Source organism: Cucumis melo, chromosome 12 (assembly GCF_025177605.1).
Source record: "Cucumis melo cultivar AY chromosome 12, USDA_Cmelo_AY_1.0, whole genome shotgun sequence".
In the NCBI taxonomy this organism is placed as follows: domain Eukaryota; kingdom Viridiplantae; phylum Streptophyta; class Magnoliopsida; order Cucurbitales; family Cucurbitaceae; genus Cucumis; species Cucumis melo.
In genome coordinates, this window is record NC_066868.1 from 8,279,907 (window position 1) to 8,301,529 (window position 21,623).

Here is a 21,623-nt window from a genome sequence, read left to right on the forward strand (position 1 = left end):
ACCACATACCTAACATTAAGACTTTAAAGTCCACCGACATACAATTCCAGTTCACAACGTAGCCCACCAACACAACTACAATACACAGAACATCCGGGCATCGGTGTCTATCCGTAAACAACTCATTACACACGATGGCACACAAGCTACAACTAGCGGTCACGCTACCTTTAATCAGACAAGAGCATATAAGTGATATGTATTAGTCAAACATGCGTCAATTCATTCAGTACAGTTACTAACGTATAATCCCCTGTGGATTACTACGTTTCTAGCCTCGATCCGAGGTCCAGTAGTAAGAAATTCCTTACCTGAAACTTGGTTATGCCCCTGGATCGAGTCCACGCCCAACGAATCCACGTAAACGAAAATCATAAGGGTTTAAACGATGACACTAGTAAAAGTCACTTTTTAAATCGTTCAAACAACATTCATCGGCTTACCCAAGTAAAGAGAGCTATCTCCAAATAAGCCTGTCGTGGAACTCGAGAACTTGAACGTCAACTCCCTAATACCTTCAAGGAACGAAAGGTAGGACCAGGTCTTAACCCAAAATCTAAACTTGAATCGGTTATCGCAACATTAGGAATCTCACTAAATGATTCTTACCGAAGGCTCACCGTGACCCGAAGTGGAAAGAAAATGGCTTAGGTGGCTCGACTCAACTCTCGGCTCGCGACTCGCGGCTCGCGGCTCAGCTCAGCTTGACTCTCAACTCGCGGCTCGGCTCAGTCTTCGACTCGTGGTGCAGCTCAGCTCAGTCCTCGGCTCGGCTCGCGGCTTGGCTTAGTCTTCGACTCGCGACACGGCTCGCGGCTTGAGTTACGGGTCAGATTGGAAGAGGGTGGCTCGGGTCGGGTCAGCTTGAAGCCAAGGCAACCACGAGCGACGGGTCTTCGGGCGCTCGACGGTAGTGACGTTTTGTGGCTTGAAGAAGTTCAACGATCGACTCTACTTCAACGCGGCGGACGGCCAACGGAGGGGACGCACGACCGTGAAAACGAACGGACAGTGACGGCGGTGGCGTTGGCTGGATACGAAGTGGAGATTGGGAGGGCCGACGGTGAAACCGAACGGAAGCCAAAGGACTGGCGGCGAGGCGACGACGATGAGAAGCTTCAACGTACGGCGGCTGCAGGTCAGTGTTGATTGGAGAAGAAGGAGAAGAAGAGACGGACGTTGCGTCGACTGAAGAAGGAGAATGAAAAAGAAGAAGACACACGGGAAGAGGAAGAAGGAGGACGGCGGGGGGGGGGGGGGGTGCGGGCGAGGGGAGGGTTTAGGGTTTTTATTTTTTAAAAAATATTATATATATATATATATATATTTAAATTAAATAAGAATATTAATAATAATATAAGTAATAATAATAATAATATAATTTATATTATATTATTATTATATTATTTTATACTATATTATATATATATAAAAAAATTATACCCTTCGATTTCTTTTTCTTCCCTCTTCAAAACCAGCAAAAAAAAATTAACACCAAAGTTTTTAAATTCCCGAAAATTTACATAAAAAGATAAAATTTACCTCAAAAATTTTTGGGGCGTTACAACATAGGACAAAATTGATCTTCAATGAACTTAAAGAACACCTAAGACAAACTGGTCTTTAGTGAACCCAAAGGAACACTTAAGACAATCGGGTTGTAAGTGACCCTGTCAGACCACTCATATACATAACATATCATGACAGACTGATAGTCTCATGGAACCACACAGTCATAAAAAGGTGATGATCCCAAGGGACACTCATATAGGTAAGACCCTAATAGATAAAGTTAACAGAACACCCATCCATAGCATATAGCACATCATAAACATCATAAACATGGCATGGATATTAATCATAACGTCCTTAATCATGTGATTAATATTTCATGCATCATCATTAATGTAAATCAATCATCATCAACATAATATTAGTCATAAATATCAATCATCAACATAAATCATCAATACATCATGCATCTTAGTTACATCAATGGATAATGGAGAAATTACATGCAAGCTCTTAACTTCAATTCAAAAACCCAATAAAAGAATCACTTACATCGAGATTAGCTTAACAAAATTATTTCTAACATCAACAGTCAGAGCTTTTCAAACAAACAAATCTTAAACATAAATGAAACTAAATTAATAAATTTCTTAGTTGGCTAAAGTCCTAAAAATCCAATTAATTCAACTTACCCACAGTTGAGGTTGAATTCCAATTCAACCTTAATTGGAAAAATTTTACAACTCAGTTCTTCTTATAAACTCTACCCAAACCTTCATATAAAACAACCCAACTTAAATTTAAAATAAAATTATTTAGAGCCCTAAAATTAACATTTCATGGGTATTACCGAAAATCCATTAAAACTCACCACAAATGGTTTAAAATACATGAAAAGAGGGCATGAAGCTACTCGGCGGCTCAGCTAAAGGGTGCAACTCAAACGTGGCTTGGGTGGCTTAAAGACTAGCATGTGCAGTTCGAATTGTAGAGAATGGCTTGGACGACTCACGAAAGGGCTCATAGCTTGCAAGGGTAGGATGCTCGGCTCGGATGGCTAACGGTAGAGAACAGCTTGTACGCATAAAGCATATGTGAAGAATGAACCGACGGATGACGACTTGAGCGGAACTAAGGCACGACTCGACAAATGACGATAGAAGAGTTGAACATTTTGCAGTGGAAATGGGTTGACGCGAGGGCAAGGTGAAATGACTTGGAAAAGAAGCTCGAACTTCGACGAGCTTGCGGCGAAGAATGAGAAACGACTAAGATGGACGACAAATGACAGATCCTTGAGTGGCGGCTATGGTTTTGTGTATGTGATGAAGAAGATGAATAGGTTGAAGATGATGAATAGTGAATGACACGCCTACCAAGATCTATTTAAAATAATAATAACAATATTATTATTAGTATTTTATTTCCCTTTTCCTTTTCCTTTCCAAAAAATATCTTTCTCTTCCCATTTAATTACCATTAAATCAAACTTTTTATCTTCTTCCAAAAATATATAAATATATTTTCCTTAAATAATTATATTATCACTCATATAATTATTTTTCTCCTCCAAAGATTAATTATTTTGATTAAATATATAATTAATCAAATTCCTTAAATCTCACCAATCAATCAATAACAATCTTTAATAACATCAAATTCCCAAATTTCAATAATTAATTAAGTATTCTTCAAAAACATTTAACTAATTCTAATTTCCACAAAATCAAATAATTCTCTACAAATATCTCAAAAATAACACCCCAATAATTTTAACATAATTAAAATTACACCAAGCATAATTAAAATTAAAATTACCTTATTTTTTGGGCGTTACAAGAAGTTTGCAAAAGAAGATGGATAAATTGCAATGAAGAAGAAAAAGAAGTAACGAATCGTCAACAATATCGAGAACAAATCTAAAATTTATGAAAATATTTTATCAACTTCCTAGGTTTTTTTATTTTGTTATACGAGTCGTAAATATTTTGGTGTATTGCTATATTTATGAAAATTAACCTAAATCTAAATATTAAAAATTTTAAAATTTAAAATTTAAAATTAAATTAAACATATAAATATCAAATAAAACAATAAAGAAATGAAGAGAATAAAACAAATTAGGAAATACTAAACATATATATAAAAAATTAATAATGGAAGGAAAAGAAACAAAATAAGTTAAGAAATACAAACATACATAGTTGAACCAAGACTAGAGGACAAAAATAATTTTCAAGGATAACTTTACACCAACGAGACAACTTAAAATTTTAGTAAAATTAAGAAATAGAATCACATATACTGAGAACATAACCGAGAGAAACTACTTTCCACAATTTCTCAAAATTTGTCCAATTTTGAGAAACGTTTCTTAAAATTTTAGTAAAATTAAGAAATAGAATCTCAAACACGTATGTTTCTTAAAAAAAATGAGAAACAGAAACAAAACGTAGAAACGTTATCCAATAGGCCCTTAGGTATTAAAAAAATGATAATTTACATAAATGTAACAAAAACAAAAAATATTTAAGGCCCGTGTAACAAAAAACAAAAGCCCATGAAACCAGTAAAATATTTTCATAATTTTCATATTTGCCCTTGAATATTGCAGATAATTCGTCACTTCTCTTTCTTCTTCTTCCTTATGATTTCTTCTCTTACTGATTTTTTCATCTTCTCCTCCAAATTTTATTTTTTTTCATTTTTAAATGATTTATTCTTTTGTTTAAATCTCTTATTTCTTCTTCATCATTTTCGATAAGATTCTTTGGAGTTATTTCATGGTTGTTTCAATATTCTTCATCATCTTCTTCATATTCAAGAACATCAAGATCGTTTAAATATCATTTTTAAATGATCAACACGATCGTTTACCATTGTCAACACGATCGTTTAAATTTGAAGTCGTGTTTTCATCGTTGAAAATATTACATGATCGTGTTTACATGATCTAAATGATAACTTACTAGACTCAACACGATCGTTTAGCATGTTCAACACGATCGCTTATCATAATTAATACGATTGTTTAAATTTGAAGCCTTTTTCCCATGGTTAAAAAGAACTACAGGACGTGTATCATGACTGAAACAATCGTAGATAATTAATTTAGATTGTAGTACACGATCATTTAGAAGAATATTCTTCGCGCGCGTATGGTTGATTAATCACGTGTTGATTGGGGTATTTTTGGTATTTTTCATTGTGGACCTGTAGACTTTTTCCATTTTCAAAATTGTTATATACAGTATAAATATTTTACCAATTTGTCATATTTTTTTAAAAAACCCCACTACTAACCAAGATTTAGGTACTTTTTTCAACAACCTAAGTTGAAAATTAGTTAAAAAAATATAAAAAATAGTAATAAGTAAAAATAAACTGTGGCGACTAAAATTAATTAAAACTAAATTCTACTCTAATGGTCCAAATACTTATGAAACTAAATTTTAAAATGAACTCACATATCTTAAACTATATAATAGAAACAATAAATATTTCAATGATCAACTTTTGGTTGGGGTCTGCATGTGTTGTAAGGTAAAGCACTTAGTCGAAGGTACACAATCAACTAATATTTACTAAATGCTAATTTATGACTACTAGAACTAAATAATATTAGTGGAAGACCGGATCCATCCCTACTAGAAAATTGAAATGTAACGACGTAAATTATATGTCATAAACAGTTTCTGTGACACATATTTTACATCTTTGGAGTTCCTATAAAGATAGGACATTTAACGACATCCTGGAGAGTGTCGTTAATATTGCTTAGATGACATTGATTTAACGTCAATAATCAATTTCTCCTGACATTTAACATTTGTCACGATTAATTGGATTTTGACACAATTAAATTGTCATTGTTGAGGTCCAAATTGGTTTATTTTTGTAACATTTTTGTTATTGACGACACTTTCTTTGCGTCATAGATCTACTTTTATTAACAATTTTGTTGTGTTATAATTGCTTATATATTGGCACTTCTTCAACGTCATTATTTTGTAGATGATCACACCATGGTTTCTATAGTCATGTAATTACATAACTCTACATTTTTCTGGTGCAAAAGAAAAAAGAAGAAGAAGAAGAAAGTAGTCATACATTTGTAAATTGATCTATCAATTGATAATGAAAAGTTAAATTCCATTATCAAAGCAATATATCCTTTTAATGAAAAACATGACAAGAATCCATTACATCACGAATTACAATGAAAAACATGACACATATCCTTTTACAAAAAGGTAAACACTAATATCTATTTTGACATTTTTTATACTCCATGGATTCTTTGAAATCTTGCAAAATCGACAAAATGAATGCTAAGTACATGTCAATTAAGGGTATAAATGGGTTGGGTTGAGAGACATTTCCAACTCAACCCAACCCAACAACCCAAACAACCCAAATAGTATTTTCAACCCAACCCTTAAAATATGGGTTGGGTTGGGTTGGATTGTCGAGTTGTCATCTCTAAGTGTCACACCTCACCCTAAATGCCACTTCCTGCAACCAGATAAGGGACGTGCCACCTAGACACTCGTTGTGTATCTCACCGTGAAATGACGTAATGAACACACTGTGAGCAGAACAACTAACTCCAACTTGTTTAATAGCAAGACCTTCGCATCGAACCTTAGAGACTTTACTCAATGCAGTAGAAATTCTGTAATCTTTAGACTTATTCCATTGTTAAGCACTCTTGTCACAACGAAGAAATTCATTACTAAGTAGTAGGTAAAAATAATAAGCGACAGAATAAACATAACTTCGCTTTTTATTAACTTGACACTTTACACAAAGTCAAACTTAACAATTACATTCCTTTTCTCGCTAGGCATAAAAATTAAAAATGAGTTCTGATCAATTTTTCTTCCTCCACCACCCAATGCACCTTACGGTGGGGTATTCAGAGGTATAGAGACCTCATTTTTATCCTTCTCCTTGGTCGCCCAACAACCATTTCCTAAGCGACAACCTTCACGACTTTCTTTCTCTGGCTAAGTTCCTTCACACTTGTCGACTTTGGCCTTACCAACCTTAATGCGTTGAACGACCTTTTTTCAATCTGAGTGAGAGCCCTTAGAATTAAGGAGTAAAGTTCTTACCCAATGACTCCTTAAATGCAAGGTAGGATGATGACTTGGATGTCGCACAATCTTGCAAAACAACTTTCCTTTTCCTCCTTTAGTCGGCTTCTATGCCTGATTCCCATTCCTTACTTAGCTTTAACGCCTGACAACCTAGGGAGGGGAAACTTAAAACATAAATCGAAGACTTAGTAAGTGATATGTTTAGAAAAATCTTTTTGGGAATATAACAGATTCAATAACAACAATAACAACAACAATAATGAGCTTCATAAACACGAGCTTTTATCACATCAAACATAGCCACGATAATTACAACAACTCCACGCAGTTCAAGCCATTAGAGCAATCACTACTCATCATTAAGACTTGGGATTCTCCCATCGTCTGGACTTGGGATTCACACTCATAAACGTCTCACGATTTACCTAGGATTTCTACCATTGTCTCATAATATTCAATCTCATCTGACTTGAGATTCACTTTCACCAGCATTTCATCACCTGGACTTGAGATTCACTTTCATTAGCATGTCACAATAAACCTAGGATTCACTTTCACTAGTGTCTTCACATATCATTTCTTGCTCAGATATAAGATTCACACTCACCAACATCTAGCATTCCAAGAACACATATCATACTCGCTCAGACCTGAGATTCACTTTCATTAACATTTACCTACTTAGTCTTGAGATTTACACTCACAAGAGTCTTACATTAAACTTGGAATTTTCACCAGCATCTTGCAATAAATCAGTTAACATTACTCGTCACAACACCAACATCACATGAGAGGCGTTAACTCAACATATCACGTTCAACACATAATACATATATGATACAACAAGCATCAACGAAAGGATTACAAAAGAATATTACTCATGCAACATTCACAATGCTTATGTGATAAACAATATGCATTCATTTAGAAGGATATGAAATCATTTACAACAAACATTATTTTATAAGGATCACTCACAACAACACTTAGCCCCAATTCTTTCTTCCTTTGGCTTCTGGCTTCCTGTTCTTGCCTCGTGGTTTCCTTCAACCGACTTTTCAATTGCAAAAAAAAAAAAAAAAAGATTCAATAATCCTCAAAACTCTTCAAGAAAATACCCAACTTACCATAGAAAAGAATCATTACCAAACAATAGTAGAATATAGCAAGAAAGGTTTGAATCCCACGGGATTTCATGACTAGGTGTTAGGGCTATTTTTAACACACTTTTTATAGCCAAAATGTCACTCCCTACCACACAAAGTGTTCTGACCCTCGCGTTGCAACATACGAACACGACTTAAGCAGCTTTGGCACCTCTAAGCAAAACGCGAGAATGCTCAGTCTTATACCTTGAATCTTATGCTTAACGCTTAAATTGAACTTGCACTTTTAGAACTACTAAGCGATAAACACAACGCATGATAACAAACAAACTTCTCTTTATTACTTAGCAACATGCGTTCAAAGAACAAAAATATTTGATTTCTTTACAACAAGACTTACTTCAACGCCTAACATAGTTTTTTTTTAATTTAAACTTAGAATGCCTAGCTAGCCCCTCAATGCGTAGCTACTTGTCTTACCCTTTTCAACTTGGCCTCAACGCCTTGATACCTGGAGAAGGAAAACTTAAAATGTAAGTCAAATACTTAGTGAATGAAGTTTTGGAAATCTTTTTTGGGAATACAATTCAATCATGTAATTTCATTTTCATAAACAGGCTTATAGCACTTCATTAAAATCATAAAACACACATTAGTCTTTCTTATTCTTTTCGCCAAGAACATGAACCATTCCCATACATAGACTACTGTGATTTATCACATCATCAGCATCTTTTGGAGAATTTTCCAATTCATTTCCCGTTGTTCAAGCTATTAACTCAATACGCTCTTTTCATCGCATTGGCCAATTTCTTACCGCCATGTGGTCCTTTAACCTCATGGTTGACTTGACTCATTATGTGCACATAATAACTAGCTTATGATAGGAATAAAGCTAATGGTTTACTCGTATACATACAATCATCACTAAGAAAGTTTAGCTTAAAAACTTTCTTTCAAATAAACAAGTTATTTAATAAACATCAAGAACATCATATTATGCATTAAACATTTACAATAAAACAAGACTAAAAAAGAATGCTTTTCAACACTAATATTTCGTTTAGAAAATCACTCACAAACTACTAAGTTCCTTCCTCTGAACGCCTACTTGGTACTTGCTAGGCCAATGACTTGCTTGTTGTCGTTATGTGGGTTTGTGCGATTGATATTTGTAGGTTAGATTTATCATTTTAATAATTCTATCGCAAACCTCTCTTAGAATAAATGGATTCGATGGTGTGTCATTCAGGTTCTATGTATGTGAATACGCTACGTGACGAGCATGGTCATCGAATGCACTATGCTCACTATCTCTAGGTCAAGATCATGCAATAAAAGGTATATGATACTTTCCTCGTGGAACTACTAAATCTGCGTTGAGTACAAGTTTTCCTCTCACTTGTCCAAGTGTAAGTGAAGCGAGAGGTTTCTTGGATAAGCCAAGGTCGAACACATGAAATTTTTATCAAGCTTAGCTATAAAGTCTACTTCCAATTCATGCGGTGTTCAATATCTGTATAGTATAAAGTAAAACTATATGTATGTATTAAATCTAATATTTACACTAGAGATTCTGTAAAATGTGACATGGGATGGTGTAGTTGTGGAAAATGAACTAACTTGTGTTGAAGAAATATGAAGGAAGGTCTCTGCGCTTTGAGCAACTAAACCAAGCGACGGTCCTTGATGCGATAAAGATTACATAACCATTTTCTAGTTAAAGCGACCAACCTCTTGATGCCTAACACCACACTTTCCTGCGTCTCAGGATACAAATGATAAATATGAATTATGGGATAGCGATCTAGTTTTCCTTATTTATAAGAATCACATTGCCTCTCTATTTAAGGTGAACAACCTCTCGATGCCTAAACACCACACTTGTTCTCCTTTCTGGATGCAAATGATGGAGGACAAACGCTAAAACAGAGCTTGTTGCCAAGCCCCTTTCTACGCATACTTCATGGGTTCTTCGCTACTTATTCTCTCAAGTAGTTGGTGAACAACACCTAATTCCATCTTTCAAAGAGAACCAAGCGATGAGATGAAGCTCAGATTAAGCATGGTAAACCTTATAAGTGAAGATCCCTAATCAAGCATTTATCACACACTCAAACTACTTATAACACAGAAACAAGATGAATAGTAAAGAGGTGAAAGATTGACCGTGAATAGAGATGCAATGTATTGATTGATGTAGGCCTTTCAACCATGAAAATATATAAAAGTCAAACATTAGAATGAAAGTAAAGAAATGGAAAGTAAAGAGAGGAGCCAAGTCGCATAATGCATAGTTATGTATTCCTTGGCTCTTTTACAAGTTAGAGGAATGAAAAGTGAGCTTCTCTCTCTAATCTCTCTCTAAGTTCTCACTCAAAGGTTGGCCGAAGAAGAGGGAAAAAAATTCTACAAAAGGGGAAAGACTATTCCTTTTCACAGGCTCTCGTGGAGCTCTCTAGATTTTAGTCCATTCAGAGATCCTCTTCTTAGTAGAGATGGAAATCTTTTATAGGCTACTTTAGGTGAAAAACTTCTATTCCTCTACACATGCCAACGCTGAATGCAGCCTTGTCAAGCCACATGAACTCCAACTACTATCCTTGTAACTTTTTCGCGTGATGACGTGACATATCATCTAGCAAAGTTAAAAGCTTCTGCATGCATTCGTTTTGCAATTCACTATCTTTTTTTTATTATCTTGCAATAAAAAACACTTAAAAGCATGGTAAAATATGGTTATGCAAGTTATATTCCCTTATCTTTATAAATTTGTAATGAAAGCTACGCGTTTTGGCACTTTATCCCACGTTTTGACTCCATTGTTCTACCCAAAAGGCTATAATAATTTATATTTCTACAAGTTATCACTACTCCAAGTTTCCTTTTTCTCGTCTAGCAACTTCCTCAGCAAATCAACAATTGTATTATTCCTTAGAAATTTCAAAATAACACTTACTTTAATCCTTTCATTCCTATTTATACTAATCCTAAGTTGAATTCGTCACTCCTAAACACCTAATAGCTTGCCAGCTCCTATTTGATACTATACATGTGTAGGTTTATTAGTTTTCTTAATCATGCTCAACTTATTCCTGACACATCATCAGCTATCTAATTAAGATTGGGAGTTTCCTCTGATTTTCTAACTCTCTTCGTCTGTCTTCATCTCACGTTAAAACATCAAAACGCCTCCTTCCTCTTAATGGCAACTTCCTTCATCGCATCACTTAGCTTCAACACATACTTTCAAATGCCTTCTTTCAAAATCAAAACCCTCCTACTCCAGACTCGAGTCTCACACAAACTCTCCCCACATCACACCACATATTCCAAAAATTCACCATTTTGTAGGAAATATCCATCTAGACATCACAACGATTCCAACACAATGAAAATCGTTCAAACGGAGCAAAAGCAAGAAAAAATGGGCAAAAACAAGTCAGGATCACGATTTTGTAAATTTTAGAAAGTTGAGTGTCGCCCCCAACGTCGCAATGCCTAATTCTAGTGTCGTCACACGTGGGGAAAATTTGGTCAAACACCATAGCGCTTTGAATTTTGATGGAAATTCAATGCGCGCCTTCGATGCCTTTTACTCAAAATTCACCATTTTACCTTATTTATGCCCATTTTCTCATTGTTAAACTAACCAACACTTCATTTTTTTAGTTTTCGGACAAGAATTCTTTCAATTTAGTTGCAATTACTCTCAAAGATTAAACGAAATCCTCTCAAGAAAATCCAAGAATGTGTAACTTTGTTCTTCAAAATCCATGATGAACTAAGGTAAAATTTGGGTGCCTTTGGTTTAATTCTTTGAGAATCTTTATTAATTTTGTTTTCTTGATTGATCTTTGGGTCTAACACCCTAAATTTAAGAGGAAGACATGAATGAACCGATATCACATCTGAATGAGAAGGATCTTGAGGACATGAAAGTACGCTTAAGAAAGACTTAAAAGAATTAAAAGTTACTACCTATACCAACAAGGCACACCTTCCTTTTTGGTGGCTTAATCATAGAAACTCCAAAATTGAGCATGTTTGCTTGAAGTAATTCTATGTCCGGTGACATCATGAGATTTTTCCTAAGATGCATATGAGTGAGGACAAAGCATGTTGAAAGGACTCATGAGATTTGTGGGGACGACTTTCACTCTAATAAGCCTTTAGGGCATGTAAGGATGATGTTGCCAGGTCGTAAGGGTCAGAAAAAATTTCGAATCTTGATCTAAATCTTGGACATGGGGCGTTACATTGGGATTGTTTCCTTTATTTCTTTTCAATACAAAAGCCTTTAATTGTTGGCTTAATCACCAAATGAATTTAGGGTTTAATCTTAATTCCTAGATGTGCTAAACACAAAATTAAAGCATGATTGTCAATGATTTTAGATTGATTCTTTGGCATGAAAAGCATCTGATTGAATTGTCTTTACACTACAACATTTTTAATTCATATTTATATTATTGATTGTTTAGTTCTGTTTCCTATTTAATGCTTATGAACATAAGGATATTGCAACTTTTCATATTTGATTAGTGTTATTTAGAAACAAGAATCTCAGTCGTAGTCCCTTTCCTATGAAGAAGAATGGAAATCTTTAAGTTGTACAATTGAAAGGATATACCAAAGAGCATGCTATTGTGACGTTGTTTAGAAGAAATAAAAAAAAGAGTCATGGAAAACGGAGGACCTTCTCTAAACTTCTGGATCTTTTGGAAACTAGTGGTTTGTCAAGAAATAATTCTATTTATTTAAATGTATTAAACGTCAAATGTCAAAATTTTCGTTAAATTTCAAAGTTGTCAAGAATTGTATGTTTTGTTTGCTTAAATATTACCTTGGCTCTTTTAGGAGAATTCTAAATCCTGGTGGTTTCTTCATCATTGCTCGATGAGGTGCATGACCAGTACGAACTAAATTGTGAAAAGATGATATTATGGATGAATGTTGATTGATAAGACTACTTTTGTTCCTTGGGATGAGGGCAGGTCCTAAATTTAACTTTAGCCATGGAAAATCTTTTCTTTCATTACCTTGACTCATGATTTATATTAAATTGTTTTAGTCTTGACCTCCAAAATTTATCTTCTTTTAGATAAAGTCTTAAGTGGCTAAAGCACAAATACTTTCATTTATGCTTCTAACAAAAGTGTCTCTTGTCCTAAAAAAAAAAAACCTATATGATACATTTTTCTGTACTAATAAAACTCATCTGTCTCATATTTTGTGCATTTATGGTTTTCTCTTTTTGCAATGATACGACATTGGTAATAACTTGTAAAGATACAAGTTATTAAAGCATTTTAGGCAGAACAATTGAGCCCAAATGTAGGATAATATGTCACAACACTTAGCTTCTATCGTAAATTCATAAATATAAGAGAATATAACTTGCATGAGTCTCAAGCCCATTTTACAATACTTTTCAGTATTTTATCACAAAATTATGAAGAAAAAAGTCACAATGGATCGCAAGAGAAGTGCGTGCACAAGCCCTGTAATAGGAAGCTTGCCTAGCATAATTAAATATCCTTACGCGAAGAACGACATCATCACAGGTTAAAGATTCACTAGCAGCAAGATTGGTAGTTATAGTTGATGTAACTTGACATGTGCAATCAATGCTGACGTGAACAGAAGAATAGAAACTTCCCGCCTAAATCAGTCTACAAAAAAGGCTCCTTCCTTACCATGTATGAGAGGGAGGTCTAAATGGACTAAAATCTAGAGGACTCCATTGGAGCCGATGCAAAGGACTAACCTTTTGTAAAAGATTTCCCATTCTCTCGTCAACCTTGTAAGTGAGAGCTTATAGAAATACTAGAGAGAGAAACCATCATCTTCTTTCCCCTAACTTGTAACAGAACCAAGGAATGTTTAGGCATTCTATGACTTGGTTAACATTTCTTGCTTTCCACTTTTATACTTTCATTGTATTGTATAAGTTTCATATTATACATGGCCAAAAGGCCTACATTCTTTAATACATTGCAACTTTATCCGTTTAAATCTATCACTTCTTTACTATTCATTTGTTAGTGTTACAAGTAGATAAGAGTTGTGGTTATTTCTTGATAAGAGATCTAGCTTTTAAGGCTCATTGTGTTTAGTTGAGATTTACTCCATTGCTTGGCCAACTTTTATCGCCTACTGCTCGAAAGAGTAAGTAGTAAGGACCTAACTAAACGCACACAAAAAGGAATTTGGAGATAAACTATATCCTGGTGATTAAACCTCCATCATTTGTGTTCGAAAAGGAGAACAACTGTAGGAACTAGGCGTCGAGAGGTTGTCACCCTTAAAAAAGAGGTAATATGACCCTTATAAGTGATGAAACCTAGATAGATATCATGTAATTTATCTTTATCATTTGCATCCCGAGAGGTGAGTAAGTGTGGTGTAAAAGCACTAAGAGATGTCTGCCTTAATTAGAAGATGATTACTTGATCCCTATCGCATCAAGGACTACCGCATTATTTAATCGCCTATAACGCAGAGACTTTCCTTCACACCTTGTTCACACAAGTAAGTTCACTTTCCATTGTCCCCTACTTCTAGCCACCTTTTACAAAGTTCTCCAGTGTAGATAGAAGTTTCAGCATACACACATTTACTTTACACTCTATAAAATTGTATACTGCCTAGATGATAAGTAGGCTTTATAACTAAGCTTTGATAGAAATTCCTCGTGTTCGACCCTGACTTACCTAGGAAACTTGTCATTTCGCTTACACATGGACAAGAGATAGGAAAACTTGTACTGCAAGAATATCATGAGAAGTTTAGCAACGCTTAGATAGGATTTGCTACTTTTAACACATCATCCTAGTTTAGCCACCTATTAGGTTGCTTAATTAGAGCCTAAACATGACATATCCACAAAGTTCTCCAGTGTAGATAGAAGTTTCAGTATACACACATTTACTTTACACTCTATAAAATTGTATACTGCCTAGATGATAAGTAGGCTTTATAACTAAGCTTTGATAGAAATTCCTCGTGTTCGACCCTGACTTACCTAGGAAACTTGTCATTTCGCTTACACATGGACAAGAGATAGGAAAACTTGTACTGCAAGAATATCATGAGAAGTTTAGCAACACTTAGATAGGATTTGCTACTTTTAACACATCATCCTAGTTTAGCCACCTATTAGGTTGCTTAATTAGAGCCTAAACATGACATATCCACAAAGTTCTCCAATGTAGATAGAAGTTTCAGTATACACACATTTACTTTACACTCTATAAAATTGTATACTGCCTAGATGATAAGTAGGCTTTATAACTAAGCTTTGATAGAAATTCCTCGTGTTCGACCCTGACTTACCTAGGAAACTTGTCATTTCGCTTACACATGGACAAGAGATAGGAAAACTTGTACTGCAAGAATATCATGAGAAGTTTAGCAACGCTTAGATAGGATTTGCTACTTTTAACACATCATCCTAGTTTAGCCACCTATTAGGTTGCTTAATTAGAGCCTAAACATGACATATCCACAAACAAATCCATGTAAACCACGATTACCAAGCAATTGGCATTTTGACTTTACCATCAGAAATCATGTCCTTTACCCTAAAACCCTCATTACACCTCAAATGTTCTTTATACTTTTACTATTAATCTCATACAGTATCATTTTTGTGAGACCCGTGCCTAAAAAAGAGAGGTCATTTCGAGAAAGAAGAAGCTAAGGTAAGAAAGGGAATCTCGGGGCAACCTTAAGTAATCTCGAGCAAGATGGAAAACAAAAAGAAAATTTCAGTGTTATGGAAGGCGCATCTCGGTATAGGACTATCGAGATGAAAAACAGAAGGATTTTAGGGATGCATCTCAGACCATCTTAGGGTATTACTCAGTCGGGGTTGAAAGTAGAAAAGGAAACTATTAAGGATCTTGGAAAATCATGTGGAATCCCATGCAATAATGAAGGCAGAAGTGCAATCTCGAAGCCATCTAGGCAATCTTGTTAGGAACTCAGGCAATCTTGAGGCCATGTCCGACTGAGAAGGGTAAAGATCTTTATGGATCTTGGGTTGATCTCGATTGAGAATCAAGTGTCTTAAGTAGGTTTCATGTATTTTGCGGCTAAGCAGGAGTTGGCAAGTATTTGGAAACTTATGGATGACTAACCTATTTTAGAGATTAGTTTAAATAAAGAGAAAAGGTCAAGAAAAAAGAAGGTTATTATGAGAACTAAGAAAAGGAGTTGAATGTTGTTCTACGAAGAAGCTTTTGGGTTTCAAAGTATTCTGAGCAAGAAGGGAACTAAATACAGTATGATTTTTCAAAGATTTTTTTTTCTAAAGCTCTTTCTTTAGAATTGAATCATGTTATATTATGCATAATATAAAGCATGTTCTCGTATTATATATGCATGTTTATATTGAGCATTAATTTGAAAAGCATGATTTATGATGAAAGCTTTATTGTTATGTTTCGTGTAAGGTTTATGTTTAATAATTGTATTATATGCTATAATGGAGAGTAATCCATTAGTCTTATTCCTATCAATGAGCTAGCTATTATGTGCCTATAATGAGTTAAGGCAACCATAGGGTTAGTGGACTACATGGCGGTAAGAGGCTAACCAATGCAGTTGTGTTAGTGACCTGAGCAACGAGAAATAAATATGTGGAATTCGAGGTGATGTTGATGATGATGCAGTCATCACAGTAGTCGATATATGAGAGTGATTCGTGTTCTTAACGAAAGGAATAATGGAAGACTAATATGTGTTTATGCAATGTATGTTTTATAAAATGAGGCGTTGAAGCCTGCTTTATGAAAATGATTTATTTATGATTTTTGATAATTTTTCTATTTTCTCGCCTAGTGATGCGAGCTCTTTTTGTTTTTTCTCTTCCTCCTTTTTTTAGCGGTCTGGATCTTCGCCGACTCTTCCTTCATCCTCACTAGGGATCTTAACATTTTTTAATTTTTAAGTGAAGGTCTGGCAGAGATGAGTTGTTTCATCCTTCAGTCCTTCCTCACGTGCTTTCGTTGCCTCTTTCTACCTTCTATCCTCCATCATTCATGCCTTGTTTACGCACTTTTTTTTCTTCTCTCGTTATCTTCTCTAACTCTCTTCATCCCCTCTTCTTCCTTCTTTTTTTCTTCTTCCTTGCATAGCAATCTTCTTTCTTCCAATAGTTCTAAGATTGTCATCGTGTCCTTTTCATCAACGAAAATCTCAACAATGGGTCCACTTGCACCCACCAACACCTTCTCTTTACTATTCTTTGGTGGGTGTAGCTTGGCTTTGGTTGGTCCACGGTGTTTCCCTCATCTTTCTTTACTTGGTCTAGGTCACTAAGCCCTCTAAAACGTTTCTCTTTCCCTCTCATCCAATCGCTTGCAGATACAATAGGTTCTTGACTTTTCCCCAATGGGCGTTGGGCTCGCTTTGAAATAGGCCCATCGAAGCGCACGGTTAAGGGATCTTTTACAGGTTTGGGTTTGGCTAAAATCTTCCTTATAAAGCCTTTAGGTCTAGAACCCTGTGGGGAAGATTCATGATGTTTCTGGGTTGAATTTTCCAGTGAGCTTATTCTTTTCCAATGGTGTGGTTTAAGATTCCTCCATCCTCTTGAGGAATTTAGAAGTCTTAAAGGTTTTGAGGTTGATTTACTTTTGATCATGGAGATTTGTTTAAAGGTTTGAGGTTTCTAGCGAGCTATTTGAGGTTTCAGGCAAGGCTGATGAGTTTTTTGGTGAGGGTGAAGAACACACACAAAGAGAGAATAGTTTTACGCGCAAGAGTTAAAAAATGCAAATCGGTGGTTAGATTTTTTTATTTTATTATTAAAAAATATTGAAATGATTCCAAATCCTTTTAGGAATTTGACTTGTTGTCTATTATGATATATATATATATATATATATATATATATATATTAACTCTAAATAATAATAAATATATTTTTCTTTTTCTTGAGTACATGGTATCAGAGCCTACAGGGTTTCAAATTTTCAGAGCTATTAGGGTTTCAAATTTCGTAGTTGGTGGCTTCCTTCTCCATTACGGCTTAAGTTTAGGTCATTTTTTAGTGGCCGTTTGTCAACACCGTCCAGCTCAAAAGAAGCGTCATTGCTGTCTGCCGCATTCTATCATCGCTGTCTGCCGCATTCTATACAGCAGTCACGCACCGACGCGTGGAAGCACGTGAAGTGTCCGTTTTGACCTTCGTCTTCTAGCCTTGTTTTTTCGATCATTCTGTACAGTTGGGTCCATCGAAGATCATTCGATTTTGACAGAAATTGAAGATTACGACCTCGTTCTAAGGTTTTGGCTAGTTTTGTTATAATCTTGTAGCTGTTTGGATTGACTTGTTTTGTTTGTGTGGACTATAATCCGTGTGTGTCTCCAATATGGCCGACATAAAGAAGATGGTAGTTTCTAACATTACTCCCTTAGCCTCTAAGATCACCAAGATAAGTTAAATGGATCTAATTATTATGATTGTCGCTGGGCAATCTTGTTCTATTTAAGAAGTACTGATATAGATAATCATATGATCGAAGATGCCCTAGAAGATGTAAAGAAGAAGAAGGATTGACTTCGTGATGATGCCCGTCTATATCTTCAGATCAAAAACTCCATTGAGAGTGAGATAATTGGATTAGTTGATCACTGTGAGTGTTAAAGAACTTTTGGAATTCTTAGATGTTCTATATTCAATTAAAGAGCAAGTACATGTAATGTTTGAGGTTTGTATGCAGTTTTTTCGTGCTGAACAAAAAGTGGAGCCTGTTAGCAACTGCTTTATGTGCCTTAAGAAGATAACTGATGAACTTGCTTTGTTGTTATCCTTTAGTGCTAATGTTAAAGTTCAACAACCTTACCAGAGAAGATGGTTGTGATAGAAAAGCATACAAATTCAACGAAAACAAGATCGAAGAATTCTCTAATTGCAATTAAATAACAAAATAATCCTAAACCGAAAAAAGGTTAAAATTATAGTTTTTAGGAAAAACTTACTTTTGAAGCTCTGATTGAAGCTTGTACCACCACTAGGGTTGACTTACTATCCTCTGGACTCATAATCGAATTATGGGATCAGTCGGATGAAGGAAATCGGGAGAGAGAAAAAAGATGGAAAAATATGAAAATGGGTTGGGTTTGATTTTTTTTTTCTTTAGAAAAAATAAAGCCAGCCCAATTTTGTTCTTTAGAAAATAAACCAACCTTTTGACTTGAGGCCTTAGAAGCCCAATTTATAGAGCCTTTTCATGCAAGGTTGCATGTGCATGTAAAACACATGGGCCAACAACACATAACCCACTAACTATTAGTGGATTTAGTGTCATTATAGTTTGCTAACACCTAGCCGACTATAGTTAGTGGGTTCATCCAACCAAATGTTGGATTTTTCCACTAACTTTAGTCAAAGGGTAAAATTGTCATTTTTTCAAAGTCAAACTTTGACTTTTTCTACCAAAAAATCAACTTTTGACTTATTACAATTTTGTCCGTCATGACTAATTTTGACCTTCCGAGCATGAACCCACATTTATTTTCTCAAGATTCAAATCACATTTGAATATATTGTCGGTCAAAGTTTGATTTTTCAAAGTCACATTTTGACTTTTCACAACTTTGTCTATTTCCATCTTTTCCGAGCTTTTGAGTATGAATCTCCATTCATATCTTTAATATTTAAATACCATAAAGCTCTATTAGAAATCTAAAAACCGACGGCTATAACATATATACTTGTCAGTTTCTCTTTCCTCTCTTATTTCAAACAATTTGATTCATTCCATCATACTGTTCTAAGTTAATTCTGTATGAGCTAGCAGAGAAACTTAATGAACCTATAGATCATGCGCTCCAACGAACCGAGATTAACTGGCTAAACACTTTTAGACCAAGCTAATCAACATTCGTTAACTAATGAGTCATTCCACTAAAGTCTCTTAGTTGCACTCCCCTCACTATAGATATATTTCTGTCCATCTGATATAACCATGATCAATAAGTTAATCCTTCACAAGTTGTTCGTAACCTTAGCTGGGTCAAAATACCGTTTTACCCCCAAGGCTACATCTTGTTCCTTAAGTCCCACTGATCCTCTATTGAACAATTGGTTTAAGGTCCAACCTTTAAACTGAATCCCTCTCGAGTTAATGAGAGGGTGAGGTCCTTTTGTTCAAGACTTGGATTCAATCTTTAAGGGATCAACCTATCTACTACCCCTAAAGCGGGTAAGAGTGAATTCCATATTGCACCTTATGTTCCCAACTATCCACCCGATCTTATCCCTGAAATAGGAGGCTTATTGGGCCAACACTAATGAGTTGTCCTCACCTATGCAGACCTAAGGATAATCTCGTTTGAACAGAAGTTCATAGTTAGCTCAGGATTAAGATTAAGTTACCTAAGTCATCAGTAATCGAGATAGTCAGTTTTAAATAGTAAACGACGTTATAATGTAAAAGTGACTATTTCATGGTTCTGTCTTATATAAATCTTTTACATAGGATGCCCTCACTTTCATATCTCTACATGAACGATTCAAGATTACATCGTTTGTATTAACTACAAAGTGGGCCGCATCCATAGTATCTCTGAATAAGGCGCCCGACCCTTATTTATATACTATAGACTATTTAGTCTATTTACTCGAATTTGAACATGTAACGACCCAACTCTTTATACTAGGCTGAGGTCATTACTAAAAAGAAACAATGACAAGAGACACTTTTTTTGAAACGAGGGAAGACTAAATTTTCATTAAAAACGAAATATTAAAACACTGAAATATAGACGCGGAAGCAAAACTGAGTCCCCACATGGCATGTCACGGATCCTTCTCTATCGCTCGCCAGCTTTCCTCTACCTTTACCTTCGCCTGAAATATTAAACATAGAAAGAGTGAGTATAAACATATACTCAGTAAGGGACCTACTACTAGTCCCACTAGGTGTCTGTTAACTTCCCATTAAAGTCTTGAAAAGATTCCCAATAACTGGTACGTTCCCGAACACGTGCAACATGCGCTTCCGTAGGAACAGAATCTGAGCAAACCCGAGAGAGCACCTAGAACATACTGGTCTGTAGCAAACCCGGAGGAAACACTAAGACAATCGGGCTGCGAGGATCCCATCGAATCACTCGAATCATATCTATATCCATGCTAGACTGGCGGTCCCGTCGGACTACACAGTCCTAAAAAGGTGGTGATCCCGAAGGACACCCATGCAGGTACGACTCTAATAGACAAAGTTAACAGAACACCCTATTCATAGCATGTAGCACAATATAACATCATAACATGGCATGAGTATTAATCTTAACATCCTTAATCATGTGATTAATATATCATGCATCAACATCAACATCAACAGTCATCAACAACATACTACCAGTCATTAACATGACATCAGTCATCAACATCAATCAATATAATGAATTATGCATTTTAGCTACCATCAATGCATAATCATAATTACATGCGGTCTCTTAAATCAGTTCGAATGTCTAGTAGGAGAATCTCTTACCTGGAGATTTTAGCCAAGCAAAGGTACTCCCTAGTTGAGAGTAAAAATTCTCCAAATAACTTGATCCTAATCATAAAAGGAATACTCAATATCTTAATTAATGAAATTAGCAATTGGCTAACATCAAAAAATTCTCCCAAATTAATTAACTTCTCAAACAAAAGGGATTGAAACCAATTCAATCTTGATTGGGAAAAATCCAAGATTTAGATCTTAAAAAGTTTAGCCAATTGAACCTTTAAAGAAACCCCAAATAGATCCAAAATTAAATTAATAAAATATTAATCTAATTTCATTGGCCTACCAAGGTTACTCAAATGGAGGTTGAAAAATCCTCTTATCCTTGATGGAAAAATTCATCACTTTAAATCTTCAAGCTTCCAAAGAGA

The 21,623-nt window shown here is 35.2% G+C and overlaps 1 protein-coding gene across 7 annotated transcripts in view; it reads right to left on the reverse strand.

The window, feature by feature from the left end:
- The window catches only part of LOC103500957 (ubiquitin-like protein 5), an 84,011-nt gene that overhangs the window by 8,446 nt on the left and 53,942 nt on the right, over nucleotides 1-21,623 (reverse strand). For 3 of the 7 annotated variants that reach the window (XM_051079794.1, XM_051079795.1, XM_051079793.1), the window contains exons 2-3: nucleotides 8,201-8,231; nucleotides 7,593-7,668 (exon numbers count right to left, since the gene is read on the reverse strand). In XM_051079794.1, the coding sequence (XP_050935751.1) occupies nucleotides 7,593-7,668; nucleotides 8,201-8,231 (107 nt within the window). Of the gene's footprint in view, nucleotides 1-6,280; nucleotides 6,779-7,411; nucleotides 7,669-8,200; nucleotides 8,232-21,623 lie in introns of those variants that run through there. The other 4 variants (XM_051079829.1, XM_051079828.1, XM_051079830.1 and 1 more) reach the window with 4 other exon arrangements.